We start from the raw sequence: 21282 nt of genomic DNA, 5'->3' as shown, positions 1-21282 counted from the left end.
AAGGGTAAACAATGACTAATATAAATAGTTGGGACTACAGGAAGCCCACAGTGGCTGCTTGGTTCTTTTCCTGGCTCCCTGGCAAACTCATTTTTTGGTTTTTACATTCCTTTATGCATCATAGTGCATTTAAACTGAACTTAGATGAAGGAACTTATGAGCTGACATTATTGAAAGAAGGTATCTTACGCTATTGCCAAAGTCTGATAGAATCATTTAAAGAAAATGCCAAGTTGGTAACTGTTTCCTTTCACAGCAAACTCCCAGGAGACAAAGACTTTAGATATTTTTTTCTGAAAAGACCATCAAATAAAAGACACTCTCCAATCTCACCGGAGGAAAACTGATCAGGCACATAAGCACAAATGGACCTCTACCCTTGTCTCTGACACTTGCCACTGTCTACAACAGCCATCAAAGACTCTTAGAGGATGAGAAGCTATTGACATCAGAGGTAGACATCCCAAGACGTTGACAAGGCCTGTGTACCTACTGACAGACACTGAACACTGAATCCATTTTGTTTGTCATTATTTGCTTATTAATGATATTAGTTGTAACAGTAGTTGTTCTTGTTCTTTGGGTTTCTATATATAGTCCAACTACTCATGATTACTGAACATGTATGAGATACCTTTTACTACCCTTTTCATGTCTTCTACAAATGTTATACTATTGATAGATGCCAAATAAAGAAAAATAGATGTAACTCGGCAATTAGACAAAACTCAAACATGACAATTCACAGGATAGAAATGATCCAGAGCGTTTTATTGACAATGAAGGCCAGAAGACCTGACTGCCTTCCAGTTATCTGCCCTTCCTTTTCAGGGGAAAATTCAGCCTCAACTCTGAGTCCCATGATTATGGTATTGCCTAATCCCCAGTGGTCAACAAGACAAGGTCAATACTGAGCACCCCTAGGAATAGCCTTCCTGGTGCCACACTATCTGACCAAAAGGTTTTCATCAAAGCATCCTCTCGCTTGATATTTGACCAAAACAAGGGACTGAGGACAAAAAACGGGTTCTATGAAAAGTAATCTCAAGGTTGTCTGATCATAAATTCTTAACCAGGTAGGTCATGATGGGTAGTTATGTCCCAGGAATACAACTTCTTTACAAAAAAGTTTATCTTTGCCTTAAGAAAGCCCTGCCCACTGTTACTGTGAATCTAGGTTAACACATCTTTAATATGCCTCTTTTCAGACCCCTCTATCTAAAATGTAAACACCCCCAAGAGACCAAATAATCTTAACTATCCTGTAATCCAATTGACACCTGCTTCTCTTACATACACTCCTTAATTTCAAATGCATAAAAGGAACCACACCTATTATTCTGCGCAGCATTTGAAAAAGTACTCCCTGACATGTCATCACTTTGTCTCAAAAAAAGCTGAAACGTACACTGGTTCAATTAGGCGGAGTGTCATCCCGTACACTGAAAGGTTATTAGCTTGATCCCTAGTCAAGGTACACACCAAGGTTGTGGGTTTAATCTCCAGTCAGGGTCCATATGAGAGGCAACTATTTGATGTTTCTCTTTCTCTCTTTCTCTCTCTCCAAAATCAATAAACATATCATTGGCTGAGGTTAAAAAAAAAAAGCTGAAAGTCAAAACTATATAAACTCAGCCATGAAAATAAATGGTCACTAATGATGACCAAATTGAGGGCTTCCTCATACACACTTAAACCCTTTAAAATATGTAAGACATAGATAAAAGAGGTAATGAGGGCAAAGACTAAATTATCAAAAGGCTCTTCGCTCCTACTTTAAAAAAAGACAGTGGTACAACAGGACATAAGCATATCAACTGTTCTTCAATTAGGTCAATTATTTTCCTCCTGATGATCTAAGAAATACATGCTCACTGAAGAAAATCTAGAAAGTTAAATAAAAGTGTAGGGACATCCAGTGAAAATGGTGGCATAGGTGAACACAGCTCACCTCCTCACACAACCATATGAAAATCACAACTGAAGAACCATCACTCAGAACCATCAGAAATCAAGTTGAATGGAAGTCTGACAACTGCAGAATTAAAGAAACCACATCCATCCAGACTGATAGGAGGGGCAGAGATGTGGAACAGGCTGGGCCCAAATCCATGTGTGTGTGATGGATAAAATACAGGAGGAATCTCTCAGTACAGAGGAGTGTCAGGCTCACACCAGGTACCCCATAACTTCTAGCTGCAAAAACCAGCACGGATTGAATCAGTAGAAAAAACTCCTGAAGTCCCAGGCAGTTCTTCTTAACCCCACACACACTTACAGACTCACTCCCACTGGGCTCAAGCACTGCAGTAGCAGCTTGCAAGGCAGCAGTGGCATACATCGAGGAACTAAAGGGTCTAACATCCAGGTGAGAACTGAGGGACAGCTTTCTCCCCTCCTAGACAGAGAGGTGACACAGACCATTGCCCCTTTTCTGAACCCTCCTCCCAAAGACCCACAGAACCAGAAGGCAGGTGCCACATCAGAGACTCCATCAACCTCACTAACACTGTTTGCCCTGCCTTGGACACCCCCCGAGACTCTGTCCCACCCAACGTGCAGGCCCACCTGAACTGTAACATGACTCTTCCATATGAATGACCAGTCTTGGCTCATGCTTCACAATTTCCTAAGTCCTCTCAAACAAGAAACAGCCAGCCTCAGTGAGCCCCCAACCCCAGTAGCTCTTACTAAGTGGCCCCAGAACAATCTAGATTCACAGCTTGGCTTTACCTGGGAATTTTCAAGTCCAGCAAAAGTAGCAGCCACCTCGGATTACTTTATAGCTCATGTAGGCTGGCCCCAAGCAAAACACAGGTGAGGACTGACCTTGGCAGCACTATCCTGGAAACTGCAAACTCTGTGCAACCAGTGTACAGCTACAGACCATGTCAGAGCACTACCATGCTGCCCCTGCACAGCTGATCCTCCATAAAGGGTGGAGGTTGGCAGTTAGTGGTCATAGCCAGTCCTTGAAGCTGACTGGTCTGGGCAAATCCCTCCCACTGACCTGCCAATAGCAATCAAGACTCAACTATAAGAGGGTGTCCTCAGTTCACACAAGGCACCTTGAGTGCCCAGCTTGGGTGATAGGTGAGACTGTGCCACTGGACCCTACAGGACACCTACTACATTAGGCCACACTATCAGGACAGGAGTCATAGCAGCTCTACCTACTGCATAGAAACAAACACAGGGAGGCTGTCAAAATGAGGACACAAAGAAACACAGTCCAACAAAAGAATGGATCAAAACTACAGAAAAAGAGCTAAACAAAATGGAGATAAGCAATTTATCAGATGCAGAGTTCACAACATTGGTTATAAGGAACTTAGTGTGGACCTCAATAGCATAAAAAATATCCTGTCATAAACAAAGGATACACTAACTGAAATAAAGAGCAATTTAAAGGGAAACAACAGTAGAGTGGATGCAGCCAAAAATCAAATCAATAATGTGGAATATAAAGAAGCAAAAAAAAACCAATCAGAGCAATAAGAAGAAAAAAGAAGCCACAAAAGAAAGAATAGAGTCTCCATGACAACTTCAAGCAATCCAACACTCACATCATAAGGGTGACATAAGGAAAAAGAGGAAGAAGTTGGAAATCTATTTGAAAAAATAGTGAAAGAAAACTTCCCAAATTTGGTGAAGTAAGACATGCAAGTCCATGAGGCACAGAGTCCCAAACAAGATAGATGTAAAGGGGCCCACTGGAAGACACATCATACTTAAAATGCCAAAGGTTAAAGATAAAGAGAAAATCTTAAAAGCAGCAAGACAAAAGAAGTTAGTTACCTACAGGGAGTTCCCATATGACTATCAGCTGATTTCTCAAAAGAAACTTTGTAGGCTAGAAGGGACTGGAAAGAAATATTCAAAGTCATGAAAAGTAGGGACCTACATCCAAGATTACTCAACCCAGCAAAGTTATCATTTAGAATGGAAGGGCTAATAAAGTGCTTCCCAGACAAGACAAAGCTAAAGGAGTTCATCACCATTAAGCCATTATTATAAGAAATGTAAATAAACTTATTAAAGAAAAAGATCAAAACCATGAACATTTTAAAAAGGCAACAAATTCACAACTATTAACAACTGAATCTAAAACAAGCAAACAAATTAAGCAAACAACCAGAACAGGAATAGATCATATATATGGAGATCACTTGGAGGGTTATCAGCTGGGTAGGGGAAGAGGAAGAATGGATAAATGGTGCAGGAATTAAGAAGCATGACTGAAAAAAAAAAAAAAGGAAGTATAACTAGTAGGAATAAATACAGGGAAGTTAAAAATAGTGTAGGAAATGGAGAAGCCAAAGAATTTACATGTACAACCTACAGGCATGAACTAAGGAGGGTAACTGCTAGAGAAAAGGGGGATACCGGGTGGATAGGAGCAAAGGTGGAAAAATTAGCACAACTGTTAATAGTATAATCAACAAAATATTTTTTTAAAAAAGAAGAACAAGCTCTGGCTGGTGCAGTTCAGTGGACTGAGCCCCAGCCTGCGAACCAAAGGGTTGCTAGCACAAGCTTGGGTTGCGGGCCAGGTCCCCAGTAGGGGGTGCACAAGAAGCAATCACACATTGATGTTTCTCTCCCTCTCTTCTAACCTCCTTTCCCCTCTCTCTAAAAATAAGAAAAAGAAAGAAAGAAAGAAAGAAAGAAAGAGAGAAAGAGAGAAAGAGAGAGAGAGAGAGAGAGAGGGAGGGAGGGGGAAGGAGAGGGAGGTAGAGAGAGAGAAAGAAAAGAGAGAGAAAGAGAGAAAGAAAGAGAGAAAGAAAAAGAAAGAAAGAGAGAAAGAAAGAAAGAGAGAGAGAGAGAGAGGAAGAGAAAGAAAGAAAGAAAGAAAGAGAGAGAAAGAAAGAGAAAGAGAGAGAGAGAGAGAGAGAGGGAGGGAGGGGGAAGGAGAGGGAGGGAGAGAGAGAGAAAGAAAGAGAGAGAGAAAGAGAGAAAGAAAGAGAAAGAAAGAAAGAGAGAGAGAGAGAGGAAGAAAGAGAGAGAGAGAGAAAGAAAGAGAGACAGAATCATGGATATGTAGGGCCTTTTGATAGTTGCCAGATGGTGAGGGGTGTGGGGAATGGGTGAACAGATGAGGGGATTAAAAAGTACAAATTGGTAGTTAACAGAACAGCCATGGGATGTAAAGTACAGTATAGGAAATGGAGTAGCCAAAGAAATCTATACCCGAACCATGGACATGAACAATGGTGTTGGATTGCCTGAGGGAGTGGGGGGGCACTGGGTGGGGGAGGGCAAAGGGGGAAAAACTGAGACAACTATAATAGCATAATCAAAAAAATATAATAAATAAATAAATATGTAGGCAAAAGGAGGAAAAATGATTCAGTCACCCAAAAGCTTTCAAAGTTACATTTTTCTTTTTCAAATCCTCACCCGAGAATATATTTATTGATTTGAGAGAGAAAGGAAGGGAAAGACACAGAGAAATATCAGTTGTCTTCCATATGCGCCCCAACCAGGGATCAAACCTATAACCTGGCATCTGCCCTAATCAGGAATTAAACCTGCAGTGTTTTAGTGTATGGGCTGATGCTCCAACCAACTTCCTCACCCAGCCAGGGCATCAATGTTACATCTTTTAATTTATGTTTTCATTACATAGTTATGTATATTTTGCCTACTATAAACAAGGAAAGTTCAACTTGAAAATACTTTTTAAGCCCTGGCTGGTGTGGCTCAATGGATTGAGCGGCAGCCTGCAAACCAAAAGGTTACCAATTCAATTCCTAGTCAGGCTACATGCCTGAGTTGAGGGCCAGGTCCCCAGTTAGGGGCCTGTGAGATGCAATATGTTTCTCTCCCTTTCTTTCTCCCTCCCTGCCCCTCTCTCTAAAAATAAGTAAATAAAATCTTTCAAAAAATACTTTTTAAGCCCTGGCTGGCATAGTTCAGTGGATTAAGTGCGGGCTGCCAATCAAAGCATCGCAGGTTCGATTCCCAGTCAGGGCACATGCCTGGGTTGCAGGCCATGGCCCCCAGCAACCACACATTGATGTTTCTCTCTCACTCTCTTTCTCTCTCCCTTCCCTCTCTAAAAATAAATAAATAAAATCTTAAAAAAAAAAAAAAAAGAATGGAATCTCTCAATTCCCTCACCAAAGCTTTAAAAAAATACTTTTTAAAATTTAAATCTGCTTATCTATAACTTGACTTTCTATCTTCTTCTAGTCCCCATATCAAAATTATATTTCAACTCTCCATTCTACACAGAAGACACAGTGGTCACAAACAAAAGTGGAATTTTCCAAGCAACGGGATCCAAAATTCTTTTGTAAAGTTTTTTGTTTGTTTGTTTTAATTTGTTTAAAGCCTTGAAGTCAGAAATCAAGTTTGTAAAGCTGGAAATCCAGAAAGGTTAACAAGGTTTGAACACTCCAAGGAGCGAAGAAATGTGGCTTGAAACAGCCCCACTGGTGGCAAATATTTTCAGTGAAGAGTTAGCACAGCAACACTTTCAACCATGCTGTATTTCCAGAAAAAGAATCACAGGGGTCTTGGGATAAGCACATGGCAGCAGTATTCAGCCCCAGATCCCTTCCTGATTAAAAGCTGTAAGTCACAAAGTCATGGTAACTACTTCTACTCATACAACCCATGGTGACAACTGCCAGTCCTCCAAATTGAGTGGCTTATTTCCTCCAAGCTAGGCCATTCAACTATTTTTAAAATCATTGTAAATTAAATTAAATTAGATTAAATTAAATTAAAACAAAACATCATAGTAGGGATGATTATAATTTGCTATGTTTCCTTGAAATCCCTGTTTTGGTATTCCAAGGAAATAGCAGTCCAATACCTGTCCCCCTTGCTAAGGTTATAACAAGAAAATCTTATCCTATAGAATTTATAACCTAATTATTATTTCTGGTACTTAAGAAAACTTGGAGCTCTCTTACATGGTATAGTCTTTATTTAGCACTATAGTGAAATCCTAGCTTCTCTCAAAGGGCCTCAAAATCAATCATTAAACAAACAAATCCTACTGCTAAAATGGCTTTAAATTTTTGTGCCTATAAATAAATAACTATACTCCACAATATTATTATAGGTAACAAGATTTCAAGTAACACTTTATCAAACCTTGTTTTTACTGATAGATTCTGATGCTCCAAGTAACGATTGAATGCAGGCAGATAAGGCTTCTTGTGATAATCCTTGGAACACTGCCCTCTGGTGAAATAAAAGAGAAACATCACCCTGTAGCACTTCACAAACAGGAAAAAAAGGTCATGGGTTGAGTACAGGGACCGACTGCTTGGCCCTCATCCATTGGATTAATTTATGTTACTAGCAATATTCCTCCTGGAGTTTCCTATTCCACTAAAATCTTTCTATATTAATACATAGTTTCATAATGTGCATCTCTCAAACCACTCGAGGACCCTTTAATAATACTTCCCGAGCACCTACCTCATGCCAAACTCTGTGCTAGATGCTAGAAGTACAGTGGTGGGTAGACAAGGCTGATATAATTCTGACCTCATAAAGCTCTCACTCCAATAAGATCTCATGCTGGAAGCTGTTTTTTAAATATATAAAGCCAACTTTAAAACAAACCCTCAGTAAATCCACTTCTAAAAATGTATCCCAAGTGATTGATTAGTCAGTAGTATATAAGATTCATCCATGTGGCTCTTAATCCCAATATTATTTAAAACATCAAAAAACTGGAAATAAAATGTTCAGTGATGAAGGGGATGACAAATAAAATACTAGTAACCTAAGTTACAGAATGCTGCATGAAATAAAATAATGCTAAAGGAAGTGATGAAAACCTATAAAATATAATTAGGTGAAAAAAATCAGGTGATTAAAATGGTATATTAAGTATGATTCTTAAATTAATTGTCATTTCTATGTCTTCCCAGAGGTGTCACATGTTGGTCTGGGAAGGCACTCCTGCCAGCCCTCTTGCTTTCCTCCCTGTGTCCATCCCACCCAAGATAGAATTGTTAAGAATGAGCCTCAGCAAAATATTTGTCATTAGTCTACAGTCCTGGGCCCTGGCCTTACTTGATGCTATTTTTTTGTTCCCTCTCTCTTGTTTTCCATGAGGTTACTGTAGTAAGAAGAGACTAGGGTTGCCTCTTGTTAAGTCACTGACTCTACTTTAGGAAGCCTGAAGATGGCAGCTTAGACTAAGATCCTCTCTTTCTCCTGGTCAGCCTTAATGGGGTTTTCACGGGATTTGTCTCTCCTCTCCTTTGATGGCTAAAGAGAGAAGGATAAGACATGAATGTAAATTAAGTGAAAAAATAATAAACAGGCCTAGGGCATATAATAAATACAGGCGCAGTGACATCCTTAAGCCTATCTACTATTTGGCTAAAATCCATGTTAAGAACCTAAGAGGTTTCACTAGGGTCTCTGATGACAATGGGTTCTATGTGGAATATGCCCCCTGCACGTTTCTCTTGAAACCCTGGCTCCACTGCAGAAGTTTCTGAATCCCAGCATAATACCATCATTCAATACACCTGCTGGGGAACCAGGGGAAAGTAATGCCAATGTCCAAAACTCCCTCTGGAAGAGGCCTCATCAGCTGGACAAAAAGGCTGACTCTAACTCTGTAGAGGTGATGTGGCCCCACCTCAAAAAGTCCCAAAACTGGGCAAAAAGCACTTTGTGGTTAAATTTCAAAATCTCCAAGCACAAAATCCAGTAAGTATACAGTTTAAAATAGATACTGAGTAGTGTGTTGTCTACTGAGCCAATGAAACAACTGTGCAACCTTGTTCAGGCCCTAGGACTCTGAGTCAAAGCATCTCATAGTGAGAGGGGATACACATACCCCTCTGACCCATATTCTTAAGAAACAGTGGCATCTAGACAATTAATTACATGACTTGTATTTAATCACTTCTCTCTTTACATGCTACTTGGGTTATAATAATCAAATTAATTTTTAAAAGGTGAATTAATGCCACTGAATTTTATAAACTATTTTGGATCAGCAGCAAACCGGTAACTGTAAACGAATGTAGACAAATCTGATCTTTCAGGGATTGATGATTATAAACTGGAATGTTCAAAGTAACTATTACCTGAAATAAATGCACATTATAAGTTGGGGCTAAAAAAATAAAGCAGGGGCAGGGGAGAAGGGGTATGCTAATTTCAGCAAATAAGTAAAATCAGTCCATGGTTAGAAATACATGTAAATATGACTTGTTAAGGAAGCTAATTTAAACCGAGTATAAAACTAAATTATAGTAATTGAATTTAATACTAAATTTAAATACTAAATGTATATTATACCTATGTGACATTGGATATATCACTTAAACTTTCTGCATCTCTTTTTCTTCATCTATAAACTAAGACAAATGAATTAATCTATAGTTTTAAATTTATTTGTGGTCATAGATCCCGATGAGAATCAATACAAGCTATGGCCCTTCTCCTCAAAAAGATACAAATACAATCATGCATACACAATTTTACCAAAAATATTAAGGTGTTCACAGACTACCCAGATCCCATTAGTGGGTTCTAAGGATACACAAAATGCTAGGGTTAAGAATCCATAAATCAGATTGATCTTAAAACTATACCTATATCTAAAAACCATCTGATTCTTATCTAATACCAAATAAAATATTTTATCAAGATCATAAAATTTTAATTTAAAAACATTTCAAATTAAATGGCAAGCAATTTACAGTAAAGATAAAATTTACATACGTACATCTATGCATCTGTACAATTTGGAGAGACACACAAGAGTTCGTCGAACAGTAGGATACCACATTCCATGAAGATCTGCTGGAGAAATTGTGGTCTGTGGTCTAGGATTCAAAGATTCCATCGAACCTAAAAATCCAAATGGAAAAGAAAACACATTTCACACACACATTGATTTATCTTGCTTGCATAGCAACTATAAACTGTTCTTGCTAACTACCATGTGCTGGAGGCATCCACTTTCTCTAGTCCCACCTTTAATCAGGAATGCTATAAGAAACTTCGTGACAGATGAGATATAACACAGTATGTATATATGTATGCATTCATGTGTGTTCTCACATACTCAACCTAATTGCTTTTCCCAAACTGTGATCAATAATCTTTATGTAATAAACGAACAGTATACACACATTACAGAACACCATGCTGCTATTAAAAAGGAGGCAGATCTACATGTAGTCACAAGGAAGCAAGTGGGAGCCAATGGGGGAGGGAGATGACAAGCGAACAAAGCAATGTTAAACAGCAAGATTAATCGAAGCTGGTCTGTCTGACAGCCTGCCTTCCATGCTCTAAGCCACAGGTGGCAAACACCAAGCCCTCGGGCCAAATCCAGCCCTCCACCTTGTTTCTACCCAGCAGTAGCACCGAGTTCTCACTTAACTGTTAAGGAGTAGTTACATTTATACAGTCCTAAAACTACATTCAGCCCTCTGAAGATAACTTCGAGGCTGATGTGCCCCTAGTGAAAATGAGTTTGACATCCCTGCTCTAAGATATATCATTCGTAGACCTTCCCAATTCCAAAGACTTAACTTCCATCCCTCAACCCCTACCCCACAGATTTCCTTATGACTTCCTTTCAGAATGACTTTACTACTTTCTACAGACTTTCTCATTACTATCTCACCTCCTAATTATTAAATCTTAGAATTCTACTCTCTGACAACAGTATCTTTGTGATTTCACATTTCTCACCTGTTTACTCAAAATACACTGCCAACTTCTCTTTCTTGGCTTCAATTATACCCTAGCCCCTTAACTACTTCTGATCTCTCTGGCTATTCTCAGTGAACCCACCATACTTCTCTACCTCTTGCTCCTTAACATCAGCATCTGCTAAGGCACACTCCCCAGACTCCTGCTATCACGACTCTACTCTCTGTCCTGGGGTGATCTTATATAATAAGCCCAAAGCATCAACTACCCGTCTATCTTTATCTCTAAACCAGTCCCTCTTTATAGCTCTAGAGTCTCAATGTCCAACAGAAATATAATGTGAGCTATAGCTGTAACATTAAAATGTCACATGGAAAAAAGTAAAAAGAAACAAATAGAATTAATTTTAATATATTTCATTTAATCCAATAAATATATCCAAAACATCATCACTGTAACATGTAATCAATGTAGAAATTACTAATAAGATATTTTCCATTCTTTAGTTCATATTAAGTCTTTGAAATCTGGTGTGTATTTACACAATCATGGCACATTCAGACTAGCTACAATTCACATACTCAATGGCAGGTGGCTACCATACTAGACAACACAGCTTTAGATTCATATAACACAGGTGCTCTCTGTAGTTCCACACGGACCTTAATCTTTCTCAGCGCCCACCTAGTGTGTCATTAAAGTCTGTTGGTTCAAACTTCAACCATATCCTTCATCTATACATTTCTCTCCATCCCCCAGTCACACCTTGGCTCAAACCACCTCTCTTTCAAAAGAAACAATCTCCTAATCAGTCTCTATAGTTCTGCCAACATTGCCCTATTCTAAAGCCAGGTATCAATCAGTTAAAGAATAGGCTTTGGGGAGGAAAGAGAAAGTGTGCAAGGCCCTGGCAAGGGCTGGTAAGGGAGAAATGTATTTAGTCTCTCCAACGACTCTTCAAGAGATTTACTAGGATTAAGATATACACTAGGACTAAGATATACACTAGAACTAAGATACATACTAGTACCAAGATGTACTCTGGGATGTGGCATGGATTATATTTCAGAAGACAAAACTTCAACCTCCTATGAGTCTCTCTTCCTAGCAAGCATAATAAAATGGCTTTGTCAGATGGGGAATACCCAGGCTGCTTGGCAATCTGTATTTGGGGTACCAAATGTTTAAAGAATTGACTCAATACTTGATGATGCCCTAAACCTGGGGATTTGGGTGTAGCTAGGTCTCTTTAAAAGTCCATGGAGTTTCACTGCCCCCACCCCTAGCCAGTCCTATGGAGAGCTGAGCATTAGTGTTACCTTTAGAGTTGGGGGGTGTGGGGGGAGAAAGGATGCCATACTTCCCATCTAGCTTTTTGTCTAGGTAACTCATGAGTACCCAGGGTTATTCTTGGGCAAGTTTATTCCTTGCATAACATGCACCCCAGTCCAAGTTATCCCAAACCTTTGTATTATTTTTTTTAACCCCAGTCCCAGGCACTCAATACATTTATAAAATGCAAATCCAATGGTGTAGTTACCCTGGTACACTAAATTATATTAACTAGAAGTTCAAAGTCCAAGAGACACCTAACACCCTATCACAATGTAGCCTGTTTTACCTGTTCCTACTACAATACAAACAACCTATGCCCAAGAACACCAAACAACTTGATTTCCCCAAAGCAGCCAGTCTTCCCATCCTGCATGCCATCCACCATGCTATTCTATCTTAACCTTACTTCACCTGGCTTTTTCAAACTCACCTTCATAACCTCTACAGCTTTCAGACAACACACCTCTCACTGAATCCACCTTCTTCTACTCAAATTTCACCTCCCTTCATAATTTTGATCCCCCTCTTCCACGAGTGCCTTTTGCATACCTTTTAACATGTCACCACTGAATTATGCCTGTGGTTTGTCAATCTCTCCTGACTAAAGTGTGGGCTCCACAAAAGCACAAGCTGTTTTTCATGTCTGGGCTGTGATAAGTCCTCAATAATTTTTTTTAAAGAATAAATAAAAGTTGGAAGTTAAAACATTTTAACATACCAGATTTTGTCAGATTATTAGACTTTGTTTCTTCTAACCGAACATCTGAAAAAGAAGCTTCTGAAGGTACCTTCTTCTGTTCATCTTTTAAACTCTGTGCAATTTGCTATATAGAGAAATCAGAAGGACATTAAACTGTAGTTTTCGGCTGTTTGGCAATATGAACGTGTTTTTCCCTTAAAGTTAAAAAATAATAATCGATGGACTAATAAAGAGAACTATGCCAAAACAGCAAATGGAGATGAAAAAGTTATATTATTATAGAGTGTCTATATTCTACTAAGCTACCCAAAATAAAATAAATTTAAATAGAAGTGAGGAGAGACAAAGTTTAGTGAAACATTCTAAAAACATAAGGGCATAAACTAAATAGACTGCCATATTTCAAGCCTGTTAGCTTTAAGACAAACATACCTATCCCCACACATTTATCAGTGCAGGTACTGAAACAGGTTAAGGTAAAATGCTGGTGAGGATTTGGAGCAGCAGGAAGGGGCTGGTACGTACACATGTATCTCTTTGCTACGTCAGCTGAGAAGTCCCAGAGGCACCAACAGCCCATAGTAACGAGTACACTTAAGCACCCAGATCTTGGTTTCTAATACAAAAGGAGTCAGGATTCCTTGAAGAAATAGCCAATTCTAGAGCTGAGGCAGGAAAAAGTAAAGATGAACCTGGAGCATCTTACAGTACCAAGAAAGTGAGAAAGTACTCAAGAAAAAAAAAGAAAGTAAAAGAAACACTACATTGAAGGGATATGTCAAAGCAACATAAGAACCAAGTCAAAGAGCTCCCAATGACCAAAGGTGTAACTACTTGAACAACAAAATAAAGGAACTGTGAACTATAATCCCAAATATAAATCTCCATGAGTTCATGCTGATATCAAGAGAATGAGTGAATAAATACAAATCTCCTTTGCAGGAAAATTCCAAATAATTTATACAGATACTCTGCCCTCAAGGAAGTAGAGCATAACTCCCCACTCCTTAAGTAGGGCCTGAACACAGAGCTTCCTTCTAAACAGGAGAATATAGAAGAGGAGGAAAAAGAGCAACTTCCCAGTAGAGCCAGACAACACTGCCTCAGCTAGGTGATCAAGGTCAACATAAACGGTGCTAAGTCATGCTGACAGTATTTACCCTTGCTATGATGTGTTGAAAATGGTAATTTACCTCTACAGCTATCCTCTTAAAAAAACTCATGACAGCAGTCTGATCATGAGAAAAACATCAGACAAATTCCAACAGAGAGGCAGCTATAAAACAATCTAGAAGTTTTCCTCTAAACTGTTAAAAATATCAAAAACAAGGAAAGTCTGAAAAACTGTCACAACCCAGAGGATCCTAAGAATATATGAAAAATAAATGTAACAGTATAAATGGGATACTGGAACAGAGAAAGTCATTAAATAAAAACTAAGGAAATCTGAATAAACTATGGACTTTAGTTAAGACCAGTGTATTATTACTGGCTCATTAACTGTGTCAAAGGCATATTAATATAAGATATTAATTAACATATCAGAATGGGTATGGGTATACCTGAACTCTTCTGAAATGTAGTATCTTCTCAATTTTTCTGTAAATCTAAAACTGTTCAAAAAATAAAATGTATTTTTAAAAAAGAAGAGAGAGTCAAGATGTGTGCCATCTAGGAGAAGCTGTCTAAACAGAAACAGGATAATAACAGAATGATAACTTAACAACTGTGACTATTACAACTTGGTGACAAAAAGTATGTTGATAAATAGGGGCTACACTTAGGAAGAAATAGACTTTAATGTATTTCTCACTGACAAATTTAAGTATAGCAGCACTCCCGCTATAAACCAATAATAATTAAGCAAGGATAGTTTATGAACATGGCAAAACTTAGGTTACATTTTTTTAAAATGTTAAAAACACGTGATGACATAGCAAAGTTATTATTCAAACAAACTGGACCAAGTAATTTGGTTTTTTAAAGACATTTATTTTTAGAGTGAGAGGAAGGGAAGGTGAAAGAAACGGAAACACTTCCTTCCCTTCTGTGAGAAAAACACTGATTGGCTGCCTCTTGCACACCCCCAACTGGGGACCTGGCCTGCAACCCAGGCATATGCCCTGACTGGGAATCAAACTGGTGACCTTTCCCTTGCAGGATGATGCCCAACATATTGAGCCATGCCAATCAGGGCTGGATCAGGTAATGTATTTTAATTGTTTAAGAAATAGTTACCTTCTTATAGGTTAAGTGAACCTGCAAAAACAACACCCTTCATATTAAATTTTAATACAGGAAAGCAGACCATCAAAAGTCACCTTTACTAACAAGGCAAATGTCTTATTTTTAAAAAAGAGTAACTCAAAATCATAGAAACAGAGAACAGATAGGTGGTTGCTCTGTGAGAGGGGGGTGTAGATGGGGAAAATGAGGAAAGGTAGTCAAAGGATATAAATTTGAAGTAATAAATAAGTTCTGGGGATCCAATGTAGAGTATTGTGACTATAATTAACAATACTGTACTTTATATTCGGAAGTTGCTAAGACAGTAGATTTTTAAAGTCCTCAGCAACACACACAAAAAATACTGTTACTATGTGCAGTGATGGATATGTTAACTAACCTTATTGTGGTAAATATTTCACAATGTATACATATAACAAATAATTACATTGTACACCTTAAAGTTATATAATGTTAATGATAATTATATCTCAATCAAGCTGAAATACATTAAAATTAAAAATTAAAAATTTTAACTATAAGGTTATATTTTACTTAATGACTTTCAGTCAAATGTTATGTTTCTAAATATTTCAAAGACTAAACAATAACAGCCACTGTCTGCTGTATGACTACTAAGTTAAGTGTTTTCTAGCCATTATCTCTACTCTTACAACCCTCCATGGTCAGTACTGTTATGCCTATTTTACAAATAATGAAACATTCAGAGAAGCTAAGTAACAGATATTGACTGACAGAGCTAGAATTTGAACCTGTATCCGCCTTACTCTATACTTCTCCGCATGCCATGCAAATGGCACCCTTACATGGGCAAAATCTCTAGTCTCAAGAGATTAGCTCTTATATAAAATCTTCAGATCTATAGTTGAGTTACCTGATTGTACAGAGTAGGGCCACTTTGGAAAACAGCTTGGCAAATGATGATACACAAAGTTACTATATGACCCAGCAATTCTATTCCTATGTATATATACAGAGAAATAAAAAAAGACACCCACACAAAAAAGTGTACATCAATGTTTACAGTAGTATTTTTTATAACAGCCAACCCAACTGTCCATTGATGGACAAAGAAATAAACAAAATGTAACATATCCATACAACGGAATATTATCCAGCCATAAAAAGGAATGAAATACTAATACATGCTACAACATGGACAAACCATGAAAACATCATGCTAAATGAAAGATGTCATAAAAGACCACTTAGTATATGATTCCATTCATAAGAAATATCCAGAACAGGACAATCTATGGAGAGAAATGTGTTTGCCTAGGGCTGGTGTAGGAACACGATAGCTAAAGGTTACAAGATTTCTTTCTGAGATGATGAAAATGGTCTAAAAATGGTGATGGTTGCATGTATCTGTGAACCTATTAACAACAACTTAATTATAAACTCTAAATGAGTGAATTATAAACTGTACTTCTATAAAGCTGCTAAGAAAAAAGAAAGAAGTACTCAAAGATTAGAGCAACATGTTGAAAGGACAAAGAAACCAATCTAAAGGGGATTCCACTCATCAAACTTGGGACAATTTTAAGCATCAAAAAGAGTAATTATGACAATGAATTATAATGACTTTTTAAAAGTCCACAACTATACAGAGACAGAAGTAGGAAAAAGAGGAAGAGAAAATAAGTCTTAAGAGCAGAAGGCTAACTAATAAATGTAGAGGAAATGGCAGGTATGAAAATAACCATTTGCTACCCTCAAAGTAGTATCGGGGTATCCAACCTTTTGGCATCTCTGTGCCACACTGGAAGAAGAGTTGTCTGGGACACACACATTGCCACATGTAATCACAAAAAAAAAACAACTTAAAAATCTCATGTTTTAAGTAATTTTACAATTTTGTGCTGGGCCACATTCACAGCCATCCAGGGCCTCACACAGCCTGTGACCCGCAGGTTGGACACCCTAACTCGTTCAGTCAAGAATTGTTAATAATTGCAAACACCATTGGGTGAAAAGATGTTGGGGAACTCATATAATCTCAACATCATTTCTTACTAACTACAAAGGAAGGAATGAACTTTTATAATAAAGAGTTAATAGCCCCTACCTTAACCAATACTGGAATAACCTGACATTATGTACCTCTCATACAATGAAGTTAGAAGTACACAACATCAACTATGTAGTATTCTTACCAGAAAGCCAAGAAGTGTTTAACCTGAATCTCAACATGAGGAAAACAGATTCTGAATGTACAACATTCTACAATAAAACTGGTTTCATCTCTTCAAAAATGTCTTACGTCCCAAGTGGCTGGGGGGGGGGGGGGGGGGGGGGGGGGACAGTGGGGAGGCAGGGGAAAAGAGGAAAAATTCTAGTTTTGATTTAAGGAGACATAATATTCAAATGTAACATAATAACCTTGACTAGATTCCACCTTTTTTATTTTTTCTTCAAAAAAGTCTATGTGGAGAATTTCCAGTGAAGTTGGGGGCGTAGGTAGATATACCTTGCCTCCTCACACAACCAAAAGGACAACAAATTCAAAAACAAAATATAACCAGAACTGCCAAAAATCGAACTGTATGGAAGTCCAACAACCAAGAAGTTAAAGAAGAAACATTCATCCAGACCTGTAGGAGGGGCGGAAACGAGAAGCCAGGATGGAGAGTACTTGCCTCAAGGTGGCGGCTGGAGAACCAGGGTGCATAAAGCAGCAGCTGACAGAGCAGATGTTGCCACATTTGCATGCAGATAAACCAAAAAGAAACAACTGGGGAGAGAGAAAGACTATGCAACCCAGGGTTCCAGTACATGCAATCCACAGTTCCAGTACGGGGAAATAAAGCCTCAAAACCTCTAACTGAAATGACCTGTGGGGACTGTGGCAGCGAGAGAAACTCCCAGCCTCACAGGAGAGTTTGTTGGAGAGACCCACAGGGTCCTACAATGTACAAAAACCTGTCCACCAAGGAATCAGCACTAGAAAGGCCCAATTTGCTTGTGGGTAGCTGTAGAAGTGACTGAAAGCTGACAGAGAGCTAAACAAGCAGCACTGTTCCCTCAGACCCCTCCACCACACATAGCGCCATAAGGCATCAACATGGGTTGCCCCACCCCGGTGAATATCTAAGGCTCTGACCCTTACTATGTAACAGTCGCACCAAGGCAGGAAAAAAAAAAAGGGGGGGCCCAAATGAAAGAACAGATCAAAGCTCCAGAAAAAAATACAACTAAGCAATGAAGACATGGCCAACCTATCAGATGCACAGTTCAAAACACTGGTAATCAGGATGCTCACAACTTAATGGTTGAGTATGGTTGCAAATGAGGAAAAAGTCAAAGCTATGAGAAGTGAAATAAAAGAAAATGCACAGGGAATCAACAGTGAAAGGAAGGAATCCAGGACTCTAGTCAACGGTTTCGACCAGAAGGAAGAAATAAAACATTCAACCAGAACAGAATAAAGAAAAAAGAATTCAAACACACAAGGAGAGGCTTAGGAACCACTAGGACAACTTACAATGTTCCAACATCCAAATCATAGGGGAGCCAGAAGGAAAAGAGGAAGACCAAGAAATTGAAAACATAATGAAGAAGAACTTCCCTAATCTGGCAAAGGAAATCAACTCCCAGAAGTCCAGGAAGCTCAGAGAGTGCCAAAGAAGTTGGACCCAAGAAAGCACACACCAAGGCACATCATAATTACATTAGCCAAGATTAAAGATATAAGGAACAAGTCTTAAAAGCAGCAAGAGAAAAGGAGACAGTTACTAAAAAAGGAGTTCCCATAAGACAATCAGCTAGTTTCTCAAAAGAAACCTTGCAGGAAGGGGCTGGAAAGAAGTATTCCAAGTCATGAAAGGCAAGGACCTACATCCATGATTACTCTGTCCAGCAAAGCTATCATTTAGAATGGGAGGGCAGGTAAAGTGCTTCACAGATAAGATCAAGTTAAAGGAGTTGATTATCACCAAACCCTTTTTATATGAAATGTTAAAGGGATTTATCTAAGAAAAAGAAGATCAAAAATACGAACAGTAAAATGACAATAAACTCACAACTACCAACAACCAAACCTAAAAAAAAAAAACAAAAAACTAAGCAAACAACTAGAACAGAAAGAGATTCACAGAAATGGAAATTACATGGAGGGTGATCAGCGGGAAGGGGGAGAATGAGGGAAAAGGTACAGAAAATAAGAAGCATAAGTGGTAGATACAAAATAGACAGGGGGAGGTTAAGAATAGTATGGAAAATGTAAAGGCCAAAGAACTTATATGTATGACCCATGCACATGAACTAAGGTGGGGAAATGATGGTGGGAGAGAGGGTACAGGGTGGAGGGGAATAAAGGGGAGGAATAAATGGGACAACTGTAATAGCATAATCAATAAAATATATTTTTTTAAAAAGGTCTATGTCCCAGGTAAGGACTGGGGGATGGGTTGCAGGGGAAAAGAGGAGGAAAAAGTCTCGTTTTGATTTAAGGAGACACAAAATTCAAATGCGACACAGTAACCTTGACTGGATTCCACCTTTTTAATTTTGGGGTCCAGCTAGAAGGACAACGGGAGAAATCTGAATATGGACAGTATATAAATAATACTCTTGAATAAATGTTAATTTCCTTAGATGTAAAATCTTCATTCTGATTATGTGGAGAATGTTTTCATTCTTAGGAGAATAATAACAGAAGTACTCAGGAGTGAAGTATCATAACATCTTTTAATTATTTTCAAATAGTTAAGCAAAAAACACAAAAAGAATTTAAGTAAATGTGTTAAGACATTAACTGGTGAATCTGAATAAACTTGAGATTCAATGGAATATTAATGATATTAGGGAAGTATAAGTAATGTTTTCAGGTGTGATCATTGTATTATGGTTGTGTTAAAAATAAAAAAATAAAAAAATAAAAGTGCCCCTACCATACAGTTACCTACTAAAATATTTACTAATGAAATGATGTTTAGAATTTGCTCTAAAATAACTAATAGTGGGGAGGGGAAGTAAAAGCGTTCTAAGTGAAACAAGACTGGCCATGTTGAAGCTGGGGTAATGATATGTAGTAGTTCATTATGATATTCTATTTTTGCTTATATTTGAAAATTCCATTTAAAAATTCTAGGATCAAACTGTTTTAGCACTAACATCCTAGGCATTATTTAAACTTGGTCCAGCACTCAGGGAGTAGAAGATCAGTGAGGTAAACCTAAGTCTTCAAACTATTAATTGAACATCAGTACTGTATAGTTTTAAGGATGTGGTTACTATATTACCATCAATTATAATGGCTCTTATGTTATCAAACTTCATCAATGCCACTTATAAAGAAAAAAGAGAAATCACAGGAAGCACTAATTCAATTTAAAAATTCAGAATGCCTGTTTCCTGAACAAAGGAAGAGAACTGAATAGAATGTTTATAAAATATAACTTGAAGGAGAGACAACCTAACAAACTTTTTCTGTTCAATTTTTTAATATTTTATGTCCTATGATCTTGTGGCAAGTTTATCTGGACAGTACATTTTGAATAAGAATTAATAAGAAAAATCCTATTTTATCTAATACAAAACATCCAACAGTTGTTAGGGGTGGGGGCAAGATCAGTAAGCAGAACCCACCTCCATCATTACTAACTTATCAGGATAGGCCAGATCTCCAGGAGCTGGTTTGTAGCCAGTAATGTCTGTCTGAATGTAGATGTGGGTTCGGTAGACAAGCCGCTCTTGTACATCTTCCAACATCTGCTTTACTCCAGCTGCAAATGCCCCTAGTTGTTCAGCTGATTAAAAAAAGTGCAATTATCCATTCCTTTAAGATTTAGAAAAATACTCTCTTTTAAAAAAGCAAAAATATTATTAAATTGTTTAGTAATAGTATGAACTACTTTTGTTTCATGGATTGTGGTTGTACATACCCTATTTCAGTGTGACTCAGTGACCTTAGAATAATTTAATGTCTCTTAATTTCCTCAAATTTAAAATTAGAAAATAAATTTCCCTTATACCTTCTTCTGGGACTCTGTGAAATTATTTATATTATTAGTATGTATGAATAATAATACATGACTTTTAAAGTGCTTTGTGCTTTTTAAGTTATATAGCTTCAAACCAACCCTGAGATACAGCAAGTCAATTTATTAATTGGATTGTCATCCCCTTTTTAAAAATAAATTGAGTCCCATAGATATTAAATGATTTATTAATATTTTCATAAACAAAAATGATTTAAAAATAAGGTATGGTCCTGGCTGGTGTGGCTCAATAGACTGAGCACCAGCCTGTGAACCAAAGGGTCGCTGGTTCAATTCCCAATCAGGGCGCATGCCTGGGTTGCTGCCCAGGTCCCCAGTAGGGGCAACCACATATTGATGTTTCTC

The 21282-nt window shown here is 38.0% G+C and overlaps 1 protein-coding gene across 1 annotated transcript in view; it reads right to left on the bottom strand.

Annotated features, from left to right (window-relative positions):
* COG3 (component of oligomeric golgi complex 3) overlaps positions 1-21282 on the bottom strand; it is an 88884-nt gene that overhangs the window by 36971 nt on the left and 30631 nt on the right. The window contains exons 13-16 of the mRNA XM_028526402.2: positions 20525-20685; positions 12707-12812; positions 9716-9840; positions 7108-7197 (exon numbers count right to left, since the gene is read on the bottom strand). Of these exons, the coding sequence (XP_028382203.1) occupies positions 7108-7197; positions 9716-9840; positions 12707-12812; positions 20525-20685 (482 nt within the window). The remainder of the gene's footprint in view (positions 1-7107; positions 7198-9715; positions 9841-12706; positions 12813-20524; positions 20686-21282) is intronic.

Source organism: Phyllostomus discolor, chromosome 11, assembly GCF_004126475.2.
Source record: "Phyllostomus discolor isolate MPI-MPIP mPhyDis1 chromosome 11, mPhyDis1.pri.v3, whole genome shotgun sequence".
In the NCBI taxonomy this organism is placed as follows: domain Eukaryota; kingdom Metazoa; phylum Chordata; class Mammalia; order Chiroptera; family Phyllostomidae; genus Phyllostomus; species Phyllostomus discolor.
The sequence above is the reverse complement of the archived record's forward strand: the minus strand, read 5'-3'. Positions and strand labels throughout refer to the sequence as shown.